General features: G+C 34.1%; 1 protein-coding gene and 1 long non-coding RNA gene across 2 annotated transcripts; both read right to left on the bottom strand.

Moving 5' to 3' along the window:
- Nucleotides 1–1527: 1527 nt before the first annotated feature.
- On the bottom strand, nt 1528–5704 carry LOC125250127. The gene is made up of 3 exons (XR_007180724.1): nt 4341–5704; nt 3810–3918; nt 1528–1655 (listed from the first exon to the last, which is right to left on the bottom strand). It is a non-coding gene; the product is annotated as an uncharacterized LOC125250127 (long non-coding RNA).
- A 3589-nt stretch (nt 5705–9293) lies between these two features.
- slc25a42 (solute carrier family 25 member 42) lies at nt 9294–27221 on the bottom strand. The gene is made up of 8 exons (XM_048162516.1): nt 26792–27221; nt 20064–20205; nt 17302–17413; nt 15377–15402; nt 14954–15120; nt 13798–13914; nt 11965–12116; nt 9294–9707 (listed from the first exon to the last, which is right to left on the bottom strand). Exons 2-8 carry the CDS (start codon nt 20157–20159, stop codon nt 9382–9384), a joined length of 996 nt encoding a protein of 331 aa, XP_048018473.1. The 5' UTR covers nt 20160–20205; nt 26792–27221; the 3' UTR covers nt 9294–9381.
- Between the last annotated feature and the right edge of the window lie 235 nt (nt 27222–27456).

The raw sequence follows: 27456 nt of genomic DNA, 5'->3' as shown, positions 1-27456 counted from the left end.
TTATGACCCCAAACTTTGAACAGTAGTGTAAATCTGAGAACAGTAAATGTCTCAACCTGTGCTCAAATTTGCCAAAATACCAAAGTCAGAGATCTCTGAATTCAAACATTTCTCATCAAACTCCTTCAAGATCAAATGATCTGAGCTGCTATACACATTTATTTATTTTATTTTAGAAGCAAAATCAAAGTTGATACTTCAATCAAACATAATTAAAAAAAAAAAAAAATTCAATTAAGTGAGTTTTTCTTATATTTAAAAAAAAAAAAAGAAGCACAAGACAGTGGAAAAATCATCATCAATGTTCAACATCCACACAATCACACACACATGAGTATATCCACCTGCCGTTGCTGTTTGAGTGTCTTTTTAATACAGATCTGCTCTCAGACACAATTACATCCCTCAGTCTCTCTCTCACTCACACACACACACACACACACACACACACATATCCAGACAGTCTTAAAGTGCTAACTAGACACCATTCACCCCCAACACACACACACACACACACACACACACAGTAGTCTACATATTCAGACTCTTTTGGACTGCTCAAGTGTGTCTACAGACATTTACATACATCTGTCAGTCAAAGTAGTGTGCATGCACAGTGTGTGTGTGTGTGTATCTGAAAATATATACAGAATGTATAGACAGACAGACAAACAGATACATCCATAGATAGATAGATAGACAACTGAATAGTATTCATGCTGCTAAATTTTCTAAATATTTATCAACTTTAAAGGCTACACAGATTTAAAATAATACAAAGTTAAAATTATACAAACCTATAAAACATGCTTATGAAATAAAATGAATGTTATGAATGTAAATATGGTGTATTTGATGCCGTTTATGATCTGAGTGCTTCCGTTGAGATGAGGTGGAGCTGTTGACCCTGATCTCCCCAAAATAATGATGTCTGAGTCTAAACACACACACACACACACACACACACACCCACACACACAGAGATCAACGACCTCTGTCTGTCTATAGGCTCAGGTCACTGCACAGTCTGTCTGGCCACTCACACACACACACTCTGTCTGGTCTCCTAATGTGACCTCTGGATCCGGGGCCAATTCTGTGTTGGGGCCCCCAGAGACCCAAATAACATGACCCATGGGACAATAAAACCACACACACACCTCACAGTACTTCACTTACATGTGAGATCACCACTGTAAAAACTACAAACTACAAAACATGAAGTTATTGCCTCGGGTATCTGTTAAAAATGTTGGTTTTATTAAGTCATAGTCTAGTCAAAATATTTTTAATATTGAAATTTACACTTATTTAATTGAACTGAATCAACATTGAACTGAACTGATCTGAATAATGACATCTTTTTAGAGCTGTGTTTTTAGTAAGGGCGTGTATAATATTTAATGCTGTCATTTTATCTGTGTTAATAACATAAATACTAATATAGACACAGAATGATGGACTGATGTTGTTTTTATGCTCTTTTCCACAGATTAGACGTGAAAGACAAATTGGGATGGATCTGACCTGCTGATGAGATCCTCCGTCGCTCTGAAGGTTCGCTGACGTCACTTCCTGTGATGCTGGAAGACGGACTCGGTCACATCCAGCTGGAGGATGAATCTGTGATGTAACGTCACCTATGGACTTTAGCGCTGATGGAAACAAACACAGACCATCAGAAACTATTTTTGGGGGAAATTTGTCCTACTCTGGTTTTTATGATCTAGTTCATATTTTTACTGGCTTCCAGTGTAGAAAACAAACACATTCTGGATATTTGCTGTTGTTCATCATCATCACCTGCAGAAGCACATGGAGGTTCACAGCACACAGGTGAGCTCATAAAACAGGTAAGTGAATCTAAAAATGCACATGCTGATAGATAGATATGCTTAGCGTTGCATTTCAGCCGCTGAATGTGACTGATTCTCTGTTTCACACACACATTCTCCTCAAGCACTCTGTATGAATTATAAAATCTGTACATGAATATTTTAATAACATTTGGACCTGTAATGTAATGACCCACAGAAAATAATACTGAAATGAGCAATTAAATACCAATAAAGCTGTAGTTTATCATTTAAACCTTGAACAATACTGAATGTGTGATGATATTCAATAAAGCCTTTACTTATCTGACTTCGTCTGGTGTGAGTGTTTAACATTATGGTTTATGTCATTGTGTATAACGGGGAAAATCTTCATGACTGTTTTGGGTATTTTATGGATTTGTTTGTGCATCTTTCTTTACAATAAATGACTCTTGCTTTAATATTCTGCATGTGATGCAATGACATTCTGTGTAAGTTCAGAGTCTGAATACATTTCAGAGAAGGAGCAAACGCTGTTAATGGTCTAAGATGAACTGAACTGGTCTGTGGGTTTAATCTGGTTTTTCAGCATATGCAGATGTTGAATAAATGTCTCATCATGTCAGTTGGTTTGATCTTATCAGGCACAGACAGTAAAACACTTTATCAGGCAAAAATCATGAATTAACACTGAATAAAAGATGACAGTTTGGTGAATTCACCTCTACACCTGACAGTCCTTTATGATAACTGTTCATTCATTAACAACCAAGAAGACTGATTGATTCAATGCAGAAATTGAGTAGAAATAACAGAAATGACCCAACTTTATGACCACAGAGTAATATATATATATACAGCTTCACACACAAAAAGTGTTGAGTTTTGATTCAGGATCAGTAATTCTAAAATAAGTGCTGAAAATAAGAGAGAAACAGCTGACCAACTTATTTTTAAGATTATAGGCTAATAAAAATCACTTTTATAAAAGGCAATAATTTACCTGCCATCTTATGTATGAAATACAAAATTCATATGTTGTGGTACAGCATTTTATTTTCTTATTTACATTTACTTTAGACATTTATTTACATTAATTGTATTGATAATATTGCCTATAATAGGTCAAAGACATTTAGATGTCCACATCAATAGAATATACAATAGTGATTTTATAGAAAGCACATTAAATGCAACTTCTACTTTTAAGGTTTCAAATATGTTTTGGGAGAATCAAAAGTCAAAATGTGTGTGAAATAATGTTCCATTGTCATTCAGTGTAACACTTATATTTATGTAAAAATTAAAACAACATACTTATTCTGACCCATAAGTATTAAAATATATAAAAGAATAAGTGAGCATACTAATTTTATTGTATTTTAAATGAGTAAATAATTCTTGCTGGCAAATGGGCAAAATCTAGGATAGTGGCAAAGTTTAGTAATTAGCATTTGGGGTAAAAGTAATTAGTTTTTAATATGGCATAAATAGATTTTTGTTGTAAATATCCCTGATAAGATTGTTACACTGAATGACATTTTAGTGGGTGTCTTCTGTAAATCATGGTAAAAATGTATGATATCCAATTTTTGATCAGAAAAAACACTTATGTATTACACTTATTGTTTTGATGCTTGAATATATATATATATATATATATATATATATAAATCACAAATTAATTGTATGTAAATGCTGTAATTTATATATATATATATATATATATATATATATATATATATATAGGCTATATATAAATTACGGCATTTACATAAAATTAATTTGTGATTTTTTATGTATATATATGTTTAAAAAATATATAAAAATTTTATAAAAAAAATGAATTTTATAAAATTCTATATTGGGAACTACGGAAGCCTAAGGGGATACTTTTTTTTTTTTTTTTCATGATAAATCAATTCAAATTATTTTCTTGTGTTTAGTTAATATTCTTACACTTTACGAAATAGAAACTTTGAATCACCACACCATTAATCAGCAGCAAACCTTTGATCAGCATCTGTCAATCAATCATCATTCCATCGTGTGATGATAAAGTTTGCTCCTCCTCACGTGTCGGACACTCAAATGACTCTTGCTGCCTCCAGAACAAGAAAAAAACATCTTTTGAGAAAACTCCAAGAATCAACTTCGACCAAACAAAACAGAATCCAATCATAACGCATGGCCTCTGAGGCTTCCGTAGAAATGCCAAGAAACCAACAAAATCTTTAAAACATGCTTTGATGAACATATGATTGTCTACGAATCAAATCAAAGAAAATATATCACACGTAAAAATTCTATTCTAGTATTTTGTATTCACATGTCAAGCAAGTATGTCTGAATATTAAAATAGATATTAGAATAAAAACTATGAATAATATGCATTAATATTTGAATAATATTCAGTTTTTAAATGTATTATAGGCTAATTGTGTGATGCACTGATTTCCAAATAAACATCTGTGCGAGATAAGAGCCTCTGGCCCTTTAAATGGAATAATAAATATAATTTACCTTTCTGTGTGGACACGCCCCTTTCTGACATCCTCCAGTCAGCTGTTTCCAGAACTGTGACACCACTTCCTGTGAAATTCAGTGAGCCAATAAACACCACGTATCTATCTATCTATCTATCTATCTATCTATCTATCTATCTATCTATCTATCTATCTATCTATCTATCTATCTATCTATCTATCTATCTATCCCAATGGTATATTATGGCAGTTATGAAAGCATCATCATCATCACAGGTCTGATGTGTCACTCATCCTCTTGTCTTTGCAGTGACTTTCAGAAGGAGTGTAAATGCAGCACATGTAGTGATGAAAACAGCACATCAGTGTCTGCAGCGGTGGCTGCTGTGTAGTAAATTATTCATGAGCAATTTGAATACATGCAAATACTCTGGCACAGCTCCAGGTACCTATGGCAACGACCGGTGACCCCGCCCCCAGCCAGCATCAGCATCAGCATCAGTGTCTGACTGTGTGCTTTTGTTCATCTGTGTCTCAAGATCAGTGTCATTCAGCAATGGGAAATTGATGTGATACAATGGTATATATATATATATATATATGATATATTATGAAATATTCAGCAAATGCATATTTAGTAAAATAATAATAATTGTATGCATATTAGTATAATAATAACAACAACAATAGGCCTATCTTTTATATGATCATTATTATTATTATGGGTTTTCAAATATATTGTTGAGGTTCTAAAAAGATTTATATGAAATATTATAAGTTAAAAATTAAATATAACAGCACTTGTATTAAGACAGAGGGTTCAGGTCAAGTTCAGGGCATCAATACTCTAGTCTAGAATCAGATCCGGATCATTCAGGATCAGGTGGTCTGTAGCGCCATCTAGTGGTGAATAAGAGAATAACAGTCTTCGATTATAATGCATTCTGCGTTCCAAAATGACATTCGTTTACTCTCATACTGAAAACACAGTTTGTTTGATTTTGTGTTCAAATCTGTAAATTCATGTTTTGTACATCAGATTGAAATCTGATTAAACTGTTTAAATGAATAAAAATCATAATAATTATGTAGCTAAATGGGGCTCAACCTATTGAAATTCAAAATAAGCTTTTAAATAGAATTTAAATTAAATTAAATCTTTTATATCTTCTTATAGTGTTTGATGATTATGTTTTATCACTTTTATTATAAACACTACTGTTCAAATGGTTCTGGTCTAAGATTTTTTAATGTTTCTGTCTCTTATGATCACCTGAGCACATTTACTTGATCAAAAATACAGTAAAAATAGTGAAACATTTTTACAATTTAAAATAACAGTTTTCTATGTGAACATATGATAAAAAGTAATTTATTCCTGTGATCAAAGTTGAATTTTCAGCATCATTACTCCAGTCTTCAGTGTCACATGATCCTTCAGAAATCATTCTGATATGATGATTTGCTGCTCAAGAAACATTTATTATTATTATCAGTTGAAAACAGTTTTGTGGAAACTGATACATTTTATTTTTCATGATTATTTGATGAATAGAAAGTTCTAAAGAACAACATTTATTTAAAATAAAATTTTTTATAACATTATAAGTGTCTTTACTGTCACTTCCAATCAATTTAATGCATCCTTACTGAATAAAAGTATTAATTTCTTTCGAACTTTAGAATATATCTGCTTAAATATACGGAGAAGTTCAGTTCAAGCACTATATAATGTCATATAGAGCAGATCGGGGCATGTTGTCACAAGGTCTGTATCTCATCAGGTTTTGAATCAAAAGCACAATAACACACACTTTTCTTCTTTGTGTGTTGGTTTCAAACTTCCCGGTCAACACTTCCTCAATTTACAATAATTTATGTGCATTTAAACTAAAATAAATATTATTTTAATATCTGTTGGCCATCAAGTCAACACAATTAAATCACACTGACAAAAAGACAAGAGTCACTACATAATGTATATATAATAACTGTTCTCAGGATCTTTTATATGTTGTAGTTAAATACAGTTCATTAATTAAAGTGTATGATGTGCAAAACAATGGTTTGATATCTTTGTGCAACTCTTTGCATATTCATGAATTCTTTCCTGGTTTTAGGCAGCCTGAAAAGTATAACTTATATGTTATGGAAAATGAAATTTTTTAAACAGTATTTTCACATTTCAGACAAATTTGAACTTTTCTCAAAACAAATCAAGAGACAAAAGCTGCTGCAAACAAAGAGCTTCAGTTCAGCTGCTGCTTTATGCTGCCATCTAGAGGACTCGATGAAACACACTGATTCAATTACTGTCTAAAACCCAAATAATCACATTTACAAGTGTGTGTTCAGCAAATATGAATAAATGGAGAAAAAAAAAAAGCTTGATTCTAATATCATTAGTTTATTTGGCACAAATCTTTTCGATTTACAAACAACAGTCTTGAATTCAACCGAGTCATTTTAGTGCGAAAGCAAGAGATTCGTTCGATAAACGATTCACCGTGACACGAATCACAATATGATGAACTTCAAGATGAATCTCACCAGTGATTCTGAATTCAGTTCAAATTGAGTTGCTCCAAATGAATCTCAGTGTTTTATTAGGCCTCTGGGATGTTTAAAAGCCATTTAATGCCATATATTAGATAATAATCATCGTGCTTGAGCATCGTGTGATTGTCGGTTAGCAGGAATCATGTAGGGATTTTAGTTCAAAATAGATTGAGATGATAACTGTGAGTAAATACAACAGCCCCAAGAAGTATCTGAACACTTAATACACCTTTAAAATGTCTGAATGTCATTACATGAGATGAGAAAATATCAAAAAAGATGTCATTTATTGTAAAGGAAGATGCACAAAATGATAAAACAATTGATCAGATTCAGATCTAATGAATCACATTGACTGAAGTGAACAAATACTTTTTGGAGTCACTGTATAATTCAAATATTTATCCAAAAAGAAGGTTTAAAAGAGCAGTAATACTGAAGTTTAAAATCTCTCATTTCGGTAAATGATTAAACACACCAGTGGTGTGAATGTCTGTTATTTGTTCATCATCAGCTGAACATTGGTTAATTACACCAGTTAGTAACACTGTAGTGTCCCTGTGTAAGGGAAGATGATGCTGAAGTTCATGTTTCGTTTCTCTCTCCAAGGCACTTGGGAGCCACACACACAACAACTGCACAGTCACACATGTGCAAGACACAAAACACACACACACACACACACACACAATGTGCAAGACACAGAACACACACACACATCATTTTACTATCCTGTCCTGGATCAGCGATATGGATGAAAAAGTGTGAATCACATGAAATGACCAGCTCATATTTCACCCCAAAATAAATAAAAATGGAACACTTTATGCAGTCTTTATGCATTATGAAAGTATGTTAATGCATTAAATATGCCTTGTAATGTACCTTATAATGCATTGCATGATCTCATGAATAATTGTAACCTCAGTTCAAATACTTGTATATTTCATTGTTACACCATAGTAACAAGTATAATGCATTAAAACATAATTTCAACCAATTTGCATACTAGATTATAATTCATTTTAAAATTGGTTACAATTATTTATGAAAAGATATAATGCATCAATGCAATGCATTAAGACTACTAATGTAAAATATGACTACCTTTATACCTACACATATATATATATATATATATATATATATATATATATATATATATATATATATATATATATATATATATATATATATACATACATATACATTTATATATATATATACACATATATATATATATATATATATATATATATATATATATATATATATATATATATATATATATATATATATATATATATATATATATATATATATATATGGGGGGTAGTTCATTTTTAAAACATTTTAAATCAGCTAATTTTCAATTAAATTAAAAACAACAAATAGTACCATAAAGTATACTTACAATTATACTTTTAAATAATGTATAATTTAAGAAAAAATGTGTTTAAGTCATATGGGTTTTTATTCATTAAAATCAGCAATTAAATTACATTTGAAACAATAAATATTACCATAAAGTATACTTACAACTATAATAAAAAAAAAAAAAAAAAAAAAAATATAATATATATATATATATATATATATATATATATATATATATATATATATATATATATATATTTTTTTTTTTTTTTTTTTTTAATCGTATTTAAGTCATGTTTTTTAATTAAAATCAACAAACTAAATTCAAAACAACAAATATTACAAGAAAGTATACTTACAATTATATAAATATATAATTCAGGGGAAAAAAAATGTATTTAAGTCATGTGTTTTTTTTTTTTTTTTTAATTAAAATCAGCAATGGAATTGAATTCAAAACAACAAATATTATCATAAAGTATACTTACAATTATACTTTTAAATAATATATCATTTGGAGGAAAATGTGTTTAGGTCTTATGTGATTTTTTAAATTAAATTCAGCATAAATTAAATTCTAAACAACAAATATTACCATAAAGCATACTTTTATACTTTTAAATAATAGATAATTTGGGGAAAATGTGTTTAATTGTCGTTTAAAAAATAATGCAAAAAAATCTCAAAGGGCCAAAATCAGGCTGCATGCCATTTCTGAAAAATCTCATTTAGAATATTACACAAATCTTTTTATTTTGGAGTGAAATATGAGCTGGACATGTTCTTGCTCATTTTCATGAGACTCACCCTGATATGAAAGTGATTTCCAGAGTAACACACGCTGTGAACTCGAAATGTGTCTGTATTCCATCAAAGCTCAAAGCGGGACGCTGCGTGTCCAGAGACACATTCAGTCAGTATTGCACTTACAGGACGTTCAGTCTGTGATGGCGGGACGTACATTCAGGGCGTCTCTGTACCAAATACACACTCACTCACTCACTCTACACACACAAAACGCTTGCATCAGAAATCAAAACTCAGGACACGCCTCTCATTCCCCGTCCTCTTCATTGGCAGCATATGCTCAGGTTAAAAAAGAAACATTTGTTCTGCTTTTCTTACTTCCTGTCTCTACGCTGCTACCGCACATTGTAGCCTAACTGCTGAAACTTGCGCAGCAGGATCTGCGAGAGGTCGAAGGTCATGAAGCTGATGCCCACAGCGATGGGACCTTTGACCCAGTTCATGCTCAGGCCCTTGTAGAGGCCGCGGATCACGCCCTCTTCCGCCACGATCTCGCGCATGGTGCCGAGGATGGTGCCGTAGGTGTGTCCGGTGACGCCCGCCGTCTGCATGCGTCTGCGCACCACGTCCAGCGGGTACGAGGCGGACTGACCGATCAGCCCTGCGCACGCGCCAAACGCCAGACGCTCGTACGAGTACGGCTGAGAGCGGCCCGTGTGCTCTGAAACGAGAGGAGACACCCGTTACTGAAGCTTATGAGACACTATGACACAGAAAAGAGCTAATAAAACATGCACAGTTAAATAAAATATACCTAGTCCCAGACTAACATGCATGATTGAGCTGTTTTAACTGAAAGCAACATCTTAAGACATGTCAGTGTCATTGTTGATGCACATCAGAAATGTTTTTTTCTAAGGTACGTTTATAAAAGCTTAATTAAACCGAGGCCTAATCCTGACTTTCTAAGCATTGTCAGACAAAATATTTTAAATAAAATTTTAATTAGATTTTTAATCAGTTAACTATCACTGGCCCACTGGTGTGCCCACAGCCATTACATAATTAAAACAGTAATATTCTACACTAATCTTGACGAACTATGTATCATTTGAAAGCTTAGAATCTCTAATTTTCATATTTGGTGACTGATTCTGTGACAGAGGAGCAGTAATTTATCAATTTGCATATTTTCATACTCATAAGGCATGTTCAGACCTTTATTTTGAAATGGCGATGAACATGAAAAATCATTAAAGATTGGTTGAAACATGTTTGTTTTCATGCCAAGAGTTCAAAAGATATCATCCATTCAATTTTTTGAGACAAAAAGGTCTGAAAATGTTTTTAATAGAAAAAAAAAAAACATTTATGATTGTGGCGGCGATCTATAACCCACATACATGTTGTTTTTATGTTTATTAGAGGCTGAATTCATATCAAATTCTGCCAAACTTCCCATACTACTTCTATATAGGATGTCTACTTCATAAATTGTATGAAAATAATGGAAATATATGGTTCAGATCACTCAAACCATATATGGAAATGGAGGCGCCCTTATATGGTCAGTAATGGTTGTCATCTAGTGAAAAAGTGTGGTACTGCGCCCAAACAAAATCTTACTGAAAGCTAATTTTTTTGAGATATCAACCTGAAATGTGGAACACAACTTGTTCAGATTTTTGGTTTTGATTTCCTTGCAGTTTTAGAGTAAAACTTGTTTTTTATATAAAATATATTTTTACATTTTACATTGTCATAAACTTTTTTTCTGTTTCACTTACATAAATTATTTCACTTCTACAATAATCTGCCAAATTTCATTTTAAAACAAGACCAGCCTTATGTCTATATTCCAAAGTATTCTTGAATTACAACCATTTGGAAAAAGGAAAAAGTTTGGATAGTGCATTTTCATGTCTATAAATAAAGTGCGGGTGACAGTTAACAGGTTAAAAAAAATGAATATATTAAATAAAACATTTACTTCAATTAAAAAAGAAAATTGATTATTCTTTTTTTTTTGTAAAACTTCACATTTTGTTTGCTCATGATCTAACAATAAAACATTTCTGAAGCATTTATTAATCTTAGTTAATTTCAATAAAGTAATTTGCAAACTGTTAGTTTATAGTTAATAGCTAATACATTAATATATTTGACTATATACAAATAGTGAATTCTTCATTCATTGTTACTGTAATTAACTAATTATTATTGTTTAATTAGCTTATATATAAAGAGTTAAATCATGCTTTGCTATTTACTGTTAATATGTTGTTTGTTAACAAGCTTTAGATTAGATCACGGAAAATGGGAAAATGACATTAAGTGCTTTAAACCAAACTTTATTAGACATTAATTGCATTCATATTCAGTGTTCCTTGAAATGTTTAAAAATACACTAACTATTTACAGTTAATATGTTGTTAACAAAGCATTATTTAACTCTTTACATATGAATCAATTAAACAAAAAAACACTTTGTTAATTACAGTGACAATGAATGAAGAATTCACTATTTGTATATAGTCTATTAATGTGTTAACTACTGTTTATAAAATATTAATTAAATGATTTGTAAATAATTTATTACATTATACTAATTATAAAGTGTTACCACATCTCTTAATGCGTTATTAAAATCAGTTATTGATCAGTTAATATTAAATGGACCATGAACTAACAATAAATAGCTGTATTTTTATTAACTAACATTAACAAAGATTATTAAATACTGTAACAAATTAATTACTCATTATTAGCTAATGCATTAACTAACATTAACAAATGGGAACTTGTTGTAAAGAGATACCATGAAAACTGAACTAAAATCAGTCAATTATTTCAAACTAAAAATGACACAAACAATTTATTTATAAAAATAAAAACGAAATGGAAATGAGTGAAACTTTTAAAGTTATAATAACCCTGAATCTCACACACACACACACACGTATGCAGTGGGCTTCTACCTGCATGAACCTTCTTCAGCGTCTCGTAGGTGAAGAAACTGAGTCCTGCGTACGGCACGACGCCCAGGATTGTGGGAGTGAAGCCCCTGTAGATCGTCTTCAGCCCCTCCTCACGAGAGATACGGACGAACACGTGCAGGATGTTGCTGTACCTGAGAACCAGTGATATCATCACATAATGACATCACACTTAATCAGTTGTTCCCTTAACAAACTTCCAAGATGACAAAACAAGCTAAAACATCTAAAAATCCAGATGTTTCTTATTTCAATTCACCCCTCAACAACTGTGTGTTGTCTTTAAAGAACCAGGATTACCACAGTCTTGGAAAACCTGGATATCGTCGCTGTCGAGAAGAAACCTCATAACTCCATTTTTTTTTATTTTTTTTTACCAGAATCCATGCAACCCCACTGGATGAATCAATATCTTCTGAAGCAAAATGACAGGATTGTGTAAGAAAAATAATTTTTAACTATAAAGTAGTACTGTCAATAGATTGCATTTTTTAATCGCGATTAATAGCAAACTTATCATGAAATTACGATACCTTTTATTGTGTTTAACACGTTCATTTTGTCATCATTTGCTGTATTAGGCAAAGTAAACCATCAGATAGAAGTGTGATTCTCACAAAACTGTATTTTCTGCAAGCTTTTTTCCAGGTAAATTTAGGTGCCTTTCCAAAAAAGGACACTTGGAGAACATGTGTGGAAATCAAAACTTTACTAGCGAGACATTGGTTTGCTTTATCCAGCCGAGTAAGTAGTTTGCGTATCATCTGACCATACAGCAGTGGGATGTTTTGATATTCTGTTCAGACTGTATTTCATACAGTGCGATGCGTAAGGGCTCACACTCTTTAGAAACAATCGCAGAATATGACAGAGCTCATGTTTTAAAGCTAAACAGACACTGGAATTAATCATTTACTGAAAACTGAACACGAGTCTGCATTTTTAATTATTTGCATGCGTTAATGCATTAACGTTGACAGTCTTTCTATAAAGCAATGCTTCCAGTCTACTGTCCTACAAGCAATCACGTGACCCGTGACATAAGTGCATTGTGACGTTCGCACAAGAAGTGGCGGTGTACTGACAAATTGGGTCCCCCCCGAAATCAGGTTTCCATTAGGACCCCACTGGTTCAAATTGCTTTTAATAGGTACTCTCTTTAGCGCCTATTTACAATTCCTACAAAATCATGTTATAATGCTGTTTCAACTATGTCATAATGACCATTTATGTATGTATTAGTTAGCTTATGTACTAGCATAGCATACATTATACATGCATTAGCACTTACCCTACATGTATTCACAATCATCTTTAATGTAATTATGTATTAAATTAAGTGTCAAATCTCCAAATATTTCAGTTATAAATAAAACAAATGAATGATGTTCAATTATTCACTTAATAGGCTATTATAATTATTATTTATTTATTAATTAACAGTTGATCGAGTGTAAGAAATTACATTAAATTGGTTTTATTATGCATTATATAGTAAGCTATATGGGTATTTCAAATTAATATCATTCGTATATTCTTCAGATTATCATTAACTGACAGTTTGTGGAGACCCAATTCCAAGGGAGGACCCAATTTGTCATGACAGTGGTCATCCGTTGCTTTTCCCACAAACTTTACCATGCACTTACATCACGGATCACGTGATTGCTCAGTAGATTGGAAGCATTGCTTTCTAGTTACAAAAAGTTAAAAATACTAGTACACACATCTATCGTTTCGCTTCAGAAGTCATTGATTTTATGGCATTTTAATGGACAGAGATGGATTATTTTCCTAAAAATCTTCATTTCTTACATTTCTTTGGGTGTGACGGCCATGCGTGCGCGGACCATGTCCAGTGGGTATGTGAGCGTGGCAGCCGTGGTTCCCGCCATTGAACCAGCCAGCAGTCGCGGCACAGGCGGCAAAGCTCTGGAAAACAGGAAACTTTCACCATTAACACAGTAAACTGGCTGGACTGCAAAACATATTATAATCCAAAAATAAATGGGTCATATCTGTGTAGCGATGCATGTCTGAAATCTGCAGATGATTCAGTTATTACAGGTTGGTTGGTTGGTGTTTTTAAGGCCATGCCAGCTTCCTTGGCTATTTTCATGGCGAGTAACATGTTAAAATGCTATAAAAGAGCAATTTAAAATCCTAATATAAGGTTTCAGTCATTAAAGCGATATTCTGTGTTATCTGCTGTAAGTTATCACAGACAAAAATTCCCCTCATCTCTCAGTATAAACAAGCAGGAAACATGTTTACATCAGTGCATTTACAACGGAAGTCTAGCAGGCGAAGAAAAGCCTAAAATAAACTATCAAAGCATGCAACACTATGATGGTTTGCATTACGGATGTCTGTGTGAAGTTATATTTAATCTTTTAAAGGTGGCATGACATGAGAAATCTAAATTTTCTTGATCTTTTGACATATAAGAGGTCTTTGGCACATTAAAACATCTTGCAAGTTTCACAGTTTTCATGATTATAAACAAAGCATTTATTTAATCACCTCCAAAAATGGGTTGTTTGGATATTGTGGGATCTGTGATGTCACATGATGGGCAAATATATTTGCATATGACTGCCTCCAGAGCACAATATCATCGAATAGTTCATACATCATCACACCACATTTTCCAGCTGATGTAACCAAAGGCCACATGGGTGGGAAAATCATATTTAATAAAATCCTGAAGAAAAAAACTAAGCATCTTGCTGCATTATTTGCTGTTGAATAGTCTGGGGAAAACATATCAGATGCTTCACATAAAAACAACAACAACAAACCCTCTTCATTCTCTTTCTGTGCTCTCACAGTGTCTCTCTGTACCAGCTCGTATATTTCTGAGCAATCCTGTAACTTAATCTGTAGCTTAAACTGTAATCCTGTTGTTTAATTTCTCATTTCTTTGGATGAATAAATGTAAATGTGCAGTGGTGAAGCACCAGTGACTCACTTGCCCTGGAAGCCGTAATACTGTCCCAGAATCCTCTTGTATTGTTCATGGGCGCAGAACTGGATGGCAGCATACGGAATGACGCGCACCATAGTGGCCGAGTTTCCCCTCCACAGACTGAAGAACCCATCCTTAAGATACGTGCGGTAAATTAACCTGTACGCCTCCTGGAAATTACAACATTTATATATTTATGTATTTGGCAGATGCTTTTATCCAAAGTGACCATCTCAGTTCATGCATTCCTGGGGAATCGAACCCATGACCTTGGTGTTGCAAGCGGCTTGATCTACTGTTTGAGCTACAGGAATACAAACATGGCATTCATCACAAAATATACGAAGTCATCTGCAAACTGACAGATCTATTTATATGCAAAACCGCTGACATGTTCACATTGAAAAGACACAGTAAAATACTCACCTTAGCGGAGAATCTATTAGACGACACTGAAACAAGATAAAGAGTTTCACATGTTATTTCGGCTAAAAAAAAGAACAAAAGTAACATTTCAGCAATAAATAAACAAAAAAAAGTATTTACAAATGCACATTTATTGTGCAACTAAATGAATCATTCGTACAGTTGCACCAAAAGTCGTCACTCTTTGAAATGTCTGAATGTCGTTGCATCAGATCAAGATCTAATGTCACTTTCTTCATCATTTGTAAAGAGTCAGTGTCTTTCAATCAGCAGCTGTTTTCGATATCAGCTTTAAAATGTGGATTTACAGTCAATTTTATTATATAGATAAAAAATACCCTTGAAGGAGCCTATCATACACCCGGCGCAATGTGACGGCAGGTGCGACGCAAGTGTTTTAATGCTAGTTTCAGCCTGACGCAGTTATCATTTTCATGTCCAGCGCCACATTGTTTAAATAGCAAATGTACTCGCGCCCATCTGTTCGCCCATGGGCGTGCTGGTCTGAAATCGAGGTGTGTTCAGATGCATTGTTGGCGTGTTGCTATTTTGAGGCAACTGAAACCGACTGTGCCATTGACCAACAAAAACCTGCTCTAAAGTCAGTGATGCATTTTTTTTTTTTTGTTATTTAAAGGGCGTGTTAGTAATATTCGCCTATAGGCGGGTGCACAATGCACGCACACTCTGCTTATTACACACACAGGGACACGCAGCAGCACACAAACATGCCAAATATTAAAAATAAAAGGATTATAAAATAAAATGCCAAAATGTCATAATGGATAGTCATTGCATGTATAAGATTTGCAGTAATGATGAATGAAATTGGCTAATTATTTGACCAATCGTGGCAATACACACATGCATTTAAACTGACTCGTCAGGTTGAGGGTGTCTACGAGACTCTGATTGGTTTATTGCACGTTACGTCCAAACACACCCATGACTCATTAAGAGACTAGGTACTAGAGACAACCCTTTTGGACCATTTTTTGCATTGTTAAACTAGCAAAAGTCACACCTGCGCTTCAGAAAGTGCGCTTAGATCGTTAAAATAGGGCCCTATGAGTTAAAAAAACTCTTAATTTTGTTGTTTTTATGGAAGCCATTCAATATGACTATGCAATAACAATAATAATAATTGTTATTATTATTTTATGATTATTGTTGTTGTTATTTAAATATTATTTTATATATTAAGTAATAAAAATTAAAGAAATATATTACTATAGTAATAAAACTATTGCACTGTAAAATATATTATGTAATAAAAATAATTTTTTTACAGTAATACAACAAATGACAACACTAATATTAACGGCGGTCTTCATTTCTTTGTTTTCAAATGTTTTATTTTGGTGGAATTTTTGTCTGGAGACCTTAAACCTTAACTTTTGCCGACAACAGATTTATAAACAAATCTGGGAAAATAGTTGGCGCAAAATGCATGTTATAAGTTACCCAAACTCATCGAACCTACACAAATTACCTATTTTGGATTCAAAACAGTGGCTTTTGGTGAAAGGTGACAAGTTTGCAGCCCTATTAAGTGGACGGTGTCCACGGGTGTAAAGTACGAAATCACATGCTGTATAGTATGTACTACGTTTGGTTTGAAACTTGCTTTGAGACTTTTAAAAAGTATGCTCTATGGAGTATGAATGAAATTCAGACAAACTACATCCGGCATGTTGTCACTGTCATGTGACATACAGTATCAGGTCATCCAGGTACTTTTCATCTACTGTTTTTTGAATACTATATATTTGGACATCCTACTCTGTACTGTTTGGACACAGCATAAGAATGACACTTCCTTTGAAAATGTGCACCTGATGCAATGACATCGAGACATCTTAAGCCGTGACTGAGTGTTTAAATACTTTAGTCAGTCACTCAAGGAAGTTAAGAGTTCTTCTTGCCTTGGAAGATAATCTTGGTTCGATCCAGCGGAGCGACGGCAGTTTTAGCAACGGCTCCTGCAAACGCCCCTGAGAGCAGAGAGTTCAAGACCGTCCGACCCTGTTTAAAACCCTGCACACACACACACACACACACACAGATTAGTTATGATTCATGAAGATCTTAACATATAACCAAATAAAAACATCAATCCACGTCTTCTAATAGTTAAACAAACCCAGTGTTAATCAGTAAGGCTGTGCTCTAATCTAGTGCTGGTGTAAACATGTCCAGGCATGACCACATACTGAGGCTTCTGGGAATGACTCAAGCCTTCCCTCTAATCTTTATAAAGCAGAACAGGTTTATATTCACACTCTTAATCTGTTTCCACCCACAAACCCATGACCTGAATGATTGTCCGAATACCAGGTTTATTAATCAAGTCCCAGCATGCTGAAGGGCTGAATGAAAATACTTGTCTTTTGTTTGAACAGCTTACTAAGAAACTGGAGTAACCGCTCAGATACAGCCTGTTCATCAAAATATGAAGGATGCAAAACGTCCATAACATAACAGACGCAATTAAAAAATGTTTTCCATAGGCTACAGACCTGAGCATGGGATGAAATTAGTCTCAAAAATATTAATAAATGCATGCATAAATATCAATGAGCTTTATAAGATACATTTGTAAACATTTATAAAGCTCACGGATAATTGTGCATTCATTTTTTTCATAATTTTCAGACTAATTTCATCTCATACTACGGCTGCATGATTTCATGAAATCATACTGCGATAAAAATTGCATATAAAATTACAAATTTGCTGCGTTTGCTGCACAAGTTTTGTGATTATATATCAAAATTGGCTATAAATTAATAATAATAGCAATAATAATTATTAATATTACCTAAAACAATACTGTAATATTATAACTATTGTAATATTTTACTGTAACAAGGTAATATTTGATAAGTCATAATCGCAATTTAATTGTGCATTTCTGTATGCATAATACAGGCATTTTAACCTGTGACCCCTCGTAAAACACTGAAATGACTGATGGGATTTACTGTAAACAAGACGGTCAGCAGCCCACATGGAAATAAAAACAAAAGCATCATGCAAAATAATGAATGATGGTCATGATAATAACTATAATAACAGCTAACTGAAATAGAAACTGACTCTTATTCTAAATATAAAAGAGTATGACATTATTTTGAGCATGAAATCATCCCACATTTCTGGAAAATCATAGATTAAATAAAAATAAAATGACAAGAGGTCATAGTGCGATCACAGTCATGGATGAACATGACATTATAGTGACTTGTTATTATAAAACAGTCATTATTACATAATACAAATATTAAGGACAGCTGGATTGACCAATCAGAAGACAGGAAAATGACTACATTAAACATTAAATTACACAGTGACTCTACAGAACCAGAGAGAGAAGAGATAACGGCTGAAGAAAACACTGGAAAATACTGGAGATAGAGATGAGAAACTTTCTTCCAGCAGACATCTGATCCCAAGATCACTGAAGCCATGACTGAAGCTCTTAGTGAACTTGTAAATAGATCATGAGGTCACACATTTTCCACTGATAAAATGGCCAATCCGTCTTTGAAGTGAACGGGTATTAGATGTTAAAATGTTTAACTATCATATAATATTTGATATTTACATTTCCAAGGCCTCTAAATAATCAACATGTAGTGAAATCTTTACTGATTTAATAGAGTAAACGTAAAAGCTTTTATGCTGTTAGCAATATTTAAAGATGAAAACTTACTGGACTAAATCAGCTTTAGTTTACTTGATTATCCAGACATTATTTATTAGAAAAATCATGTTCAAATGAGAATCAAATATGATCATGTGGCTTTTGAGGAACTTGTTCATCTGTCAATCATCATTGTATTGCATATGTTTAAAAACTACAGAGCTTTGATCATAAATCTAAAAACTTTTAAATATTTTACGAAGACATATTATTGGCAGATATTTATATTTATATGCATTTTATGTGAGTATCTACTGTTTTAAAGATCTCATTTATTTACATTACAAGCAACAGAATTTCATTAACTTATTGTCCATATAAATATCTGCATCAAATTGCATATTTTTTGCTCAGTTTGGGATGCAGAATAAAATTAAGCAGTTTTTTCTTTATATTCTTACCATGTTTATCTAAAAGCCTGATGTATCAAATAAGATACTTAACAAAAAACACATGCAAACTTTCATTTTAGGGTTTGTTTTTATATTTTGTCTAGAGTTTCAATAAACTTTTCCAAGTCAGTCTATCATTTCATTTGTCAGGTTTTACAGGAACTATGAGTAATTCACTGGTAGTTTGACTTCCTGTAGACTGTAAACACTGTGACGCTTTCAATACACTGATTTTCGGTCCTTCCTGTTGCACAAATGAAGGCCAGCCCGAAACACCTCACAAACCGGTTTTGACATCTGCATTCTTTAACAACACAATGAATGTGCATTGCTATGGTGCAATTATTTCTACAGCTCTGTCATCATTAACGGGCCCTCCTGTCGCTCCAAACCAGCAGGATTTGTGTTTTTTCATCAAACACAAAAGATGTTCATCAGAATGCTCACAAATAAAGTCACACGGCTTCAGAATGACATGAGGACGAGTAAATGTTTCTTCAAACTTAAAATTTAAATCAGTTGGAACCAAATAGCGCAATCTTACTGGATGTTCTCTGCTGTGGGCGGGTTCATAGGCGAGCTTTCTTACCTCTGATTGGCTGGAGGCGGGGCGTGGCAGCACTTCGCCCTGTGTCAGCGCCCCCTTGCGCTCCTGAACCGCATTACCCATGCCGACCTGATCCATTCATAGACGGCAGCAGGCAGTTGGCTCGCAAACACTCACACCACTCCTGGAAAGACATGAGATTAATATTATAAATGTAGCAATATAACATATCCATATTTTTCCTAACGAGCCTACAGCTGGAGATTGACAGGTCTTGATTTACAGTGCATTACAGAATAGGAGCGCACAGCTGAAACATCTTATTACTTATTCTGTGTAATTATAAATATTTTCATGCTTTGTGGTGTTTACACATGCAAGTAGATCATATGTTCAGTAAAACACTCAGATCATTTGTTTGGAGAGGTTCTTGGTGCTCTTCAGACATTTTCGACCAAAAAATTTAATGTTTTTATAGAATTTTTACTTCATCAGAATGGTACGAAATTTGGTCAATGTTTTGGCACTTACTATATGAACACACACAAAAAAATCATGGAAATGATTAAAAAAGGTTATGTGTCCTGAAAAAAATAGTCACACTTTTGCTCTTCGAGGTCAAAAATGAGCGCATTGGAAATGAATGGGAGACGAATTTCATCTAGTGGAAGTGTTTTGTACTGCAGGCAAACAAAATATTACTGAAACCTCATTTTTTGAGATATCAAGCTCAAATTTGGAACACTGCTTGTTTAGATTTTCTTGCAGTTTTAGAGTAAAACATGCTTTTTTCTAACTGAAAATAGTATTTTTGTGCATTTTTCATAACAATAAATGTAAAATTATGTAAATTTTTAAAAAACTTTTCTCACTTCAGCAATAATTTGCCAAGTCTCATCTTTAAAAAAAAGAACAAAATTAAGTCTGTGCTTTAAAGCATAAAGCAAAATTTATGACAGTCTAAGTTGGAAATTTCCTTTTCAGGTCTATGCTCAAAAAGAGAATAAATGGATTATAACTACAGCGTAAATATAATTCAGTACCATAAAATCCCCTAAAAATACAAAATATTAAATAAAAAAACATTATCAAACTAAAATATAGTACATTTATTTCATTGAAATAAAAAAATTTCATTTTTAACCTACACGCAAAGAGCACCAAAGGGTTAATAAACAGGCTACTGTGGTTTCAAATGCTGTGAATCAGCCCAAACTTAAAGGTGCCGTAGAACGTTTTTTAAAAGATGTAATATAAGTCTAAGGTGTCCCCTGAATGTGTCTGTGAAGTTTCAGCTCAAAATACCCCATAGATTTTTTTTTATTAATTTTTTTAACTGCCTATTTTGGGGCATCATTAACTATGCACCGATTGAGGCTGCGGCCCCTTTAAATCTCTCGCTCCCTGCACCCGAGCTCTCGACTATAATACAGTGCATTTACAAAGTTCACACAGCTAATATAACCCTCAAATGGATCTTTACAAGATGTTCGTCATGCATACTGCATGCATGCGTCGATTCCTGTGAGTATAGTATTTATTTGGATGTTTACATTTGATTCTGAACGAGTTTGAGGCTGTGCTCTCTGGCTAAAGCTAACATTACACACTGTTGGAGAGATTTATAAAGAATGAAGTTGTGTTTATGAATTATACAGACTGCAAGTGTTTAAAAATGAAAATAGCGACGGCTCTCTTGTCTCCGTGAATACAGTAAGAAACGATGGTAACTTTAACCACATTTAACAGTACATTAGCAACATGCTAATGAAACATTTAGAAAGACAATTTACAAATATCACTAAAAATATCATGTTATCATGGATCATGTCAGTTATTATCGCTCTATCTGCCATTTTTCGCTATTGTTCTTGCTTGCTTACCTAGTCTGATGATTCAGCTGTGCACAGATCCAGACGTTAATACTGGCTGCCCTTGTCTAATGCTTTGAACATGAGCTGGCATATGCAAATATTGGGGGCGTACATATTAATGATCCCGACTGTTACGTAACTGTTATGTTGACATTTGCCTGTTTTCCGGAGGTCTTTTAAACAAATGAGATTTACATAAGGAGGAGGAAACAATGGAGTTTGAAACTCAATGTATGTCATTTCCATGTACTGAACTCTTGTTATTCAACTATGCCGAGGTAAATTCAATTTTTGATTCTAGGTCACCATTAATTTTATGAACTGTCAAATGTACTTTTTAATAATCATCATGTCAAGCTGCATGAATAATAATAAAATAAATCAATAAATGATCATTTTTTTCTGGGGTTTTCTCAGCAGTCTTGTGACATTAGAACCTCTAAACATGATCAAAATATTTTTCTATCAAATTATTTTCTATCAAATGAGACCACATACTTGATGACATCTTGTTTTTGTTTTGTATTTTAAGCGTTATGACTGGAAAACATTATATGTGCATTATTGTTTTCATTATTGAAAACATTATTGAAATCACGTGAAATCATTAAAAATGCCTTCAGGTTGTAAGAGGTTAACAGTGACAGTCAACAGCTTAAATGATCGGGATCGACAAGAAATCGGTAGGCAGTATCGACTGATCGGAACAACCCCATGAACAATAATTTCAAAGAAAAAAAAAAAAAAAGCAAATCTTGCATATATTCCTACAAAAAAGTTTCATTTTGTTCATGCAAAATATAATATATCATTTTTTCTTTGGATTTTGAAGTGAAATATTTTAGTGAGATTCACGCTGAGGCTTCTCATCCTGTCTGGATGATTGTGTGCCATCCTAATTATAAGACAGATTCACCATAAATGGCAAATACTGAATTAATCTGTCTGTGTTCAATGAACAGTTGTGATGAAAATCACTCATTCAAAAAAAAAAAAAAAAAAATGCAACTGATTAGCAGAAGCAGGTCACAGGAACTGATGTGTGACGTGCCGACAGGAATCCAGAAGCGCCTGGATCAAATAACATCTGAAAGGGTCACACAGATGGACCTCTAATAATAGCGCAAATGCTGAATTATTCAGGGTCCTGACAGCCTGGGATACGAACAGGGCCTGAGCAACACTGCTTAATATAGCATACAGTGTTAAATATTCTTCTGAATATAATCTAAACATGATTTATTTCTGCTAATGGTTCAGTGGCACTAGTTAGCAGCACAATAATAAAAGAAGTGAACAAGTGGACATTCACACTGACAATCCCGGTGTTATGCGAAATTCAAGATCCTAACCAAAATGTTCACCGGTCTGGACTTCAAGGGTTTGCAATGCCTGATCAGAAATGCTTGTGTTATACAGTCATACAACAGAATTAAACAACGCTTAACTTTGGATAATAGATCTCAATACATACATCTGAAACAAAATAAAATATAAATATTAGGTAAAAAACACAAACTTAAAATGAGATAAGTGCCCTTAATTGGCAACCAACTTAAGTTGAATTAAAACTCAATTAAATAGGACTACAACAAACGGCTGGTAGGGACTACAACGAGTTTCTTCCCGGGTTAGTGACATCACAAACCCTAAAATTTACATAAACCCCGCCCCCGAGAACACACAACAAAGGGGGCGGGGCCATGTTGGGCTGCTTTAGAGAAGAGGAAGAGTTGTTGTAGTAGAGTGTTGTTGTCATGCCGTCATTTTACACCAAACGAGGGTCAATTCAACACAAAAGATGAACATGACGGCACATGCTAGTGGATGAGTTGAATCAACTCCACAGCAACTACATCAATTTATCCACTAACCATTCAGAAACGTCTAAAAGTTGTAACTTCTTCCTGAGTCTCTCCATCAGTGTCGACTCCGGTTTGAACAATGTAAGGCTGAACACTTTCGTCATTTTGGCTGCGTGAGATTCTCCAGCTTTGTTGTTGTTGAGCTGTTAAAGCTCCGCCCTCTTCTGGAAAGGGGGCCGGGAGCAGAAGCTCATTTGCATTTAAAGGGACACACACAAAAATGCCGTGTTTTTGCTCACACCCAAATAGGAGCAAATTTGACAAGCTATAATAAATGATCTGTGGGGGATTTTGAGCACCAGATACTTATATTACGTTATAGCTTATTATAGGTCCCTTTTAATATAACTCTGTGTTTGGCCCAAATAAGAAAGTCATATACACCTAGGATGGCTTGAGGGTGAGTAAATTATGGGATCATTTTCATTTTTGGGTGAACTATCCGTTTAATATATCTATGAATAAGGCATTCTAGATACAATAGGGTAGCTTAGCAGGGAAGTTGAAGTCAGGAGAAAACCTGAGGTCTATTCTCTGCGTCAGGGGAGAGAGGTTGAGGACGTGAACTGGAACCAGAAGCTCAGTGTGTGAAAGGTCCTTCACACTGACACACATTCAGCGCACACCAAACCCCCGCAGACCCTCAACCTTAAAATGCCACACGGCATATCAGATGTGACGCATTCGATCACAGCCATCCTGGGACTTCTGTGGCGTGAGATCCACACCTGACTATTCAGAACCACTAACCCACGATAAGGCCTTTCACAATACAGATTAACAGCATTTTTTCAAACCCTGGGTTAAGCAACATTTCACAATTGAGATTTTCATACATGAAACTGTTAACCAAGCGTCATTTGTAACTCATTTTCTTCATACAAATTGTTGAGAAGACTTAAAAATTCAATGCATCTTAACACACAAATCTCAAGAACAAATCTCAATAGATGTCAGCAAATAATCCTGTAACATTAAACACATCAAATTCTTTGTTCAGGGACAATATTAGGGGGATTTTGTATGGGTTTTTATGTAGTTTTAATTAATATTTCTTAGCATTTGTGTCTCAAAAGGTCATGCAAACTGGAAGATATGTAGTTTCACAGGGTGACACAGAACGAGATAACCCTAGGATTATTAACCCAGGGTTAAAAAATGACACAGGGTTCAAGGATCTCAAGTGTGAAAGGTTTTTTTTTAATGATTAGGTCGCCAAAGCAACTGAAAGCAGGATCTGTTTTCTTATTGGGTTGAAGTGTGGGATGTTTTCCAACACCCCCTCCTGTCCGTCTCGCTTTCTCAGTCTTTTATTGTTCCCGAGGATCAGATGACAGATCCACTGAAAGCCGTTTGTGATTCACAAAGAGCGAAACAACAAAAGTTGACAGTATAAACACAAGCAACATCTTATATGGAACTAAACAGCACAGATGTGAAGATGAATCTGGCCATATACCAAATATGAACCTAAAATTTAAAAGGAAGCTACTGTATATATTTATTTTAAAGGTGCCATAGAATGGAAAATTGTATTTTCCTTGGCATAGTTGAATAACAAGAGTTCAGTACATGGAAATGACATACAGTGACTCTCAAACACCATTGTTTCCTCTTGTTTAAAAGACCTCCAAAAAACAGGTGAATCTCAACATAACACCAACTGTTACGGGATCATTAATATGTACGCCCCCAATATTTGCATATGCCAGCTCATGTTCAAGGCATTACACATGGGCAGCCAGTAACGTCTGGATCTGTGCACAGCTGAATCATCAGACTAGGTAAGCAAGCAAGAACAATAGTGAAAAATGGCAGATAGAGCAATAATAACTGACATGATCCATGATAACATAATATTTTTAGTGATATTTGTAAATTATCTTTCTAAATGTTTCGTTAGCATGTTGCTAATGTACTGTTAAATGTGGTTAAAGTTACCATCGTTTCTTACTGTATTCACAGAGACAAGAGATTTTCATTATTAAACACTTGCAGTCTGTATAATTCATAAACACAACTTCATTCTTTAGAAATCTCTCCAACAGTGTGTAATGTTAGCTTTAGCTACGAAGCACAGCCTCAAACTCATTCAGAATCAAATGTAAACATCCAAATAAATACTATACTCACATGATCTGATGCATGCATGACGAACATTTTGTAAAGATCCATTTTGAGGGTTATATTAGCTGTGTGAACTTCGTTTATGCAATGTATTAGAGTCGTGAGCTCGGGGGCGGGGAGCGCAAGGATTTAAAGGGGCCGCAGCCTGAATCGGCGCATATTTAATGATGCCCCAAAATAGGCAGTTTAAAAAATTAATTAAAAAAAATCTATGGGGTATTTTGAGCTGAAACTTCACAGACACATTCAGGGGACACCTTAGACTTATATTACATCTTTTGAAAACACGTTCTACGGCACCTTTAATGTATAAATACCCAATACATAATGAAAAAATGTGGAAAATATTTCATTTCTACTGCATTATTACATTCTTTTTCTACTCACTGATCACTTTAATTATTTATTCTATTTATTTGCAATATTTGCAACATTTTTATTTAATTTAATCACTATTTTTATTATTTATTTAGTTTAATCTTATTTTTTCCCTCTTTTTTCTTCATATTTTCCACAGACCCAGTGTGTTGTCTATTTTGCAAAATCAGCCAAGGATTATATCTTAACACGTAAATACCTGTCACCACCAACAGACCATAAATACTTATTTATGAAACGTATCCAGATTCATTTACAACAACTGACCATGTAAATCCATCAAATATAAAGCACTTGTCAACACTAAACCGATCATAAATGCCTTTTTTCCTCAAACACGCCATGATTGTTTACATTGTTTATTTAGCGAAATGACGTCAAATGAAAATTGTCTGTTGTTAAATATTTACTTAGAGACAGAGATGAACTCATGACACATTTCTCAATATCAGCATCAAAGTGTTTTAGCCTCTTAGCCTGTTAGCACAACTGTTATTGTGACATTTCAATGGAGATTTTGGCTTACCTGAGTCCGACACACCTGTTGTAGATCTCGAGAGAAAAACACCGACTTTATGGGAATCTGAAGGCAGTCTGCTCAAACATTCCCATAGTGTTGGACTACTAACCTCACAAACAAACAAATGATGAAGTGATAAACTCCAGTCACCATCCACTTACATAAACAGCAGCCAGTCACTATCCACTAACACAGAAAAACAAGCTCGCGTCAATCAACACGCGCGTCTGCGGGCGTCCGTTTTGCAGGAAAGCTGGTTAAACACATTTTATTCCACTTTCAATGCTGCTGCTGTGACTTTGAGCTGGTTTACTTGCACATTTCACGCTGTCAGACTAGCATGCGAGCGTTGAAGGGCGAGTCCGGGTGCATTGTGGGAGTTGCAGTCCAGAGCGGGAGCGCGCTTGACGTGGATAGGCTCGTTCGAGGGGCGTCAAAGCGAGTAAACATTACAGAGGGTGGGGTTTGGAGTTAGAAGTGGGCTTTAATAAGATTTTCCCAATTATTTGGTAAGAATAAACCTGGTGTTATCCGTGATTTCTGTTCTTTCCTACACCTAAGCGCTTGAATGCGACAAGCTGGTAATCACGAAGTGGGAAAGTAGGAAATTTCCGAGAAGTCTGTAATGATGAGAAACGGGTGCCGTGTATTATGATTTTGGACATGATACC

This window comes from Megalobrama amblycephala, linkage group LG17 (genome assembly GCF_018812025.1).
Source record: "Megalobrama amblycephala isolate DHTTF-2021 linkage group LG17, ASM1881202v1, whole genome shotgun sequence".
In the NCBI taxonomy this organism is placed as follows: Eukaryota; Metazoa; Chordata; class Actinopteri; order Cypriniformes; family Xenocyprididae; genus Megalobrama; species Megalobrama amblycephala.
Note: the sequence above shows the minus strand (reverse complement) of the source record. Positions and strands in the feature narration are given on the sequence as shown.

Excerpts from the sequence above, each read along its gene's own strand:
- slc25a42 (XM_048162516.1), bottom strand. The coding sequence starts at position 20,159 with ATGGATCAGGTCGGCATGGGTAATGCGGTTCAGGAGCGCAAGGGGGCG. Across the intron at positions 17,414-20,063 it reads CCGCCTCCAGCCAATCAGAG|GGTTTTAAACAGGGTCGGAC; the intron begins GTAAGAAAGCTC and ends GTGTGTGTGCAG. Across the intron at positions 9,708-11,964 it reads GCTGAAGAAGGTTCATGCAG|AGCACACGGGCCGCTCTCAG; the intron begins GTAGAAGCCCAC and ends CTCTCGTTTCAG.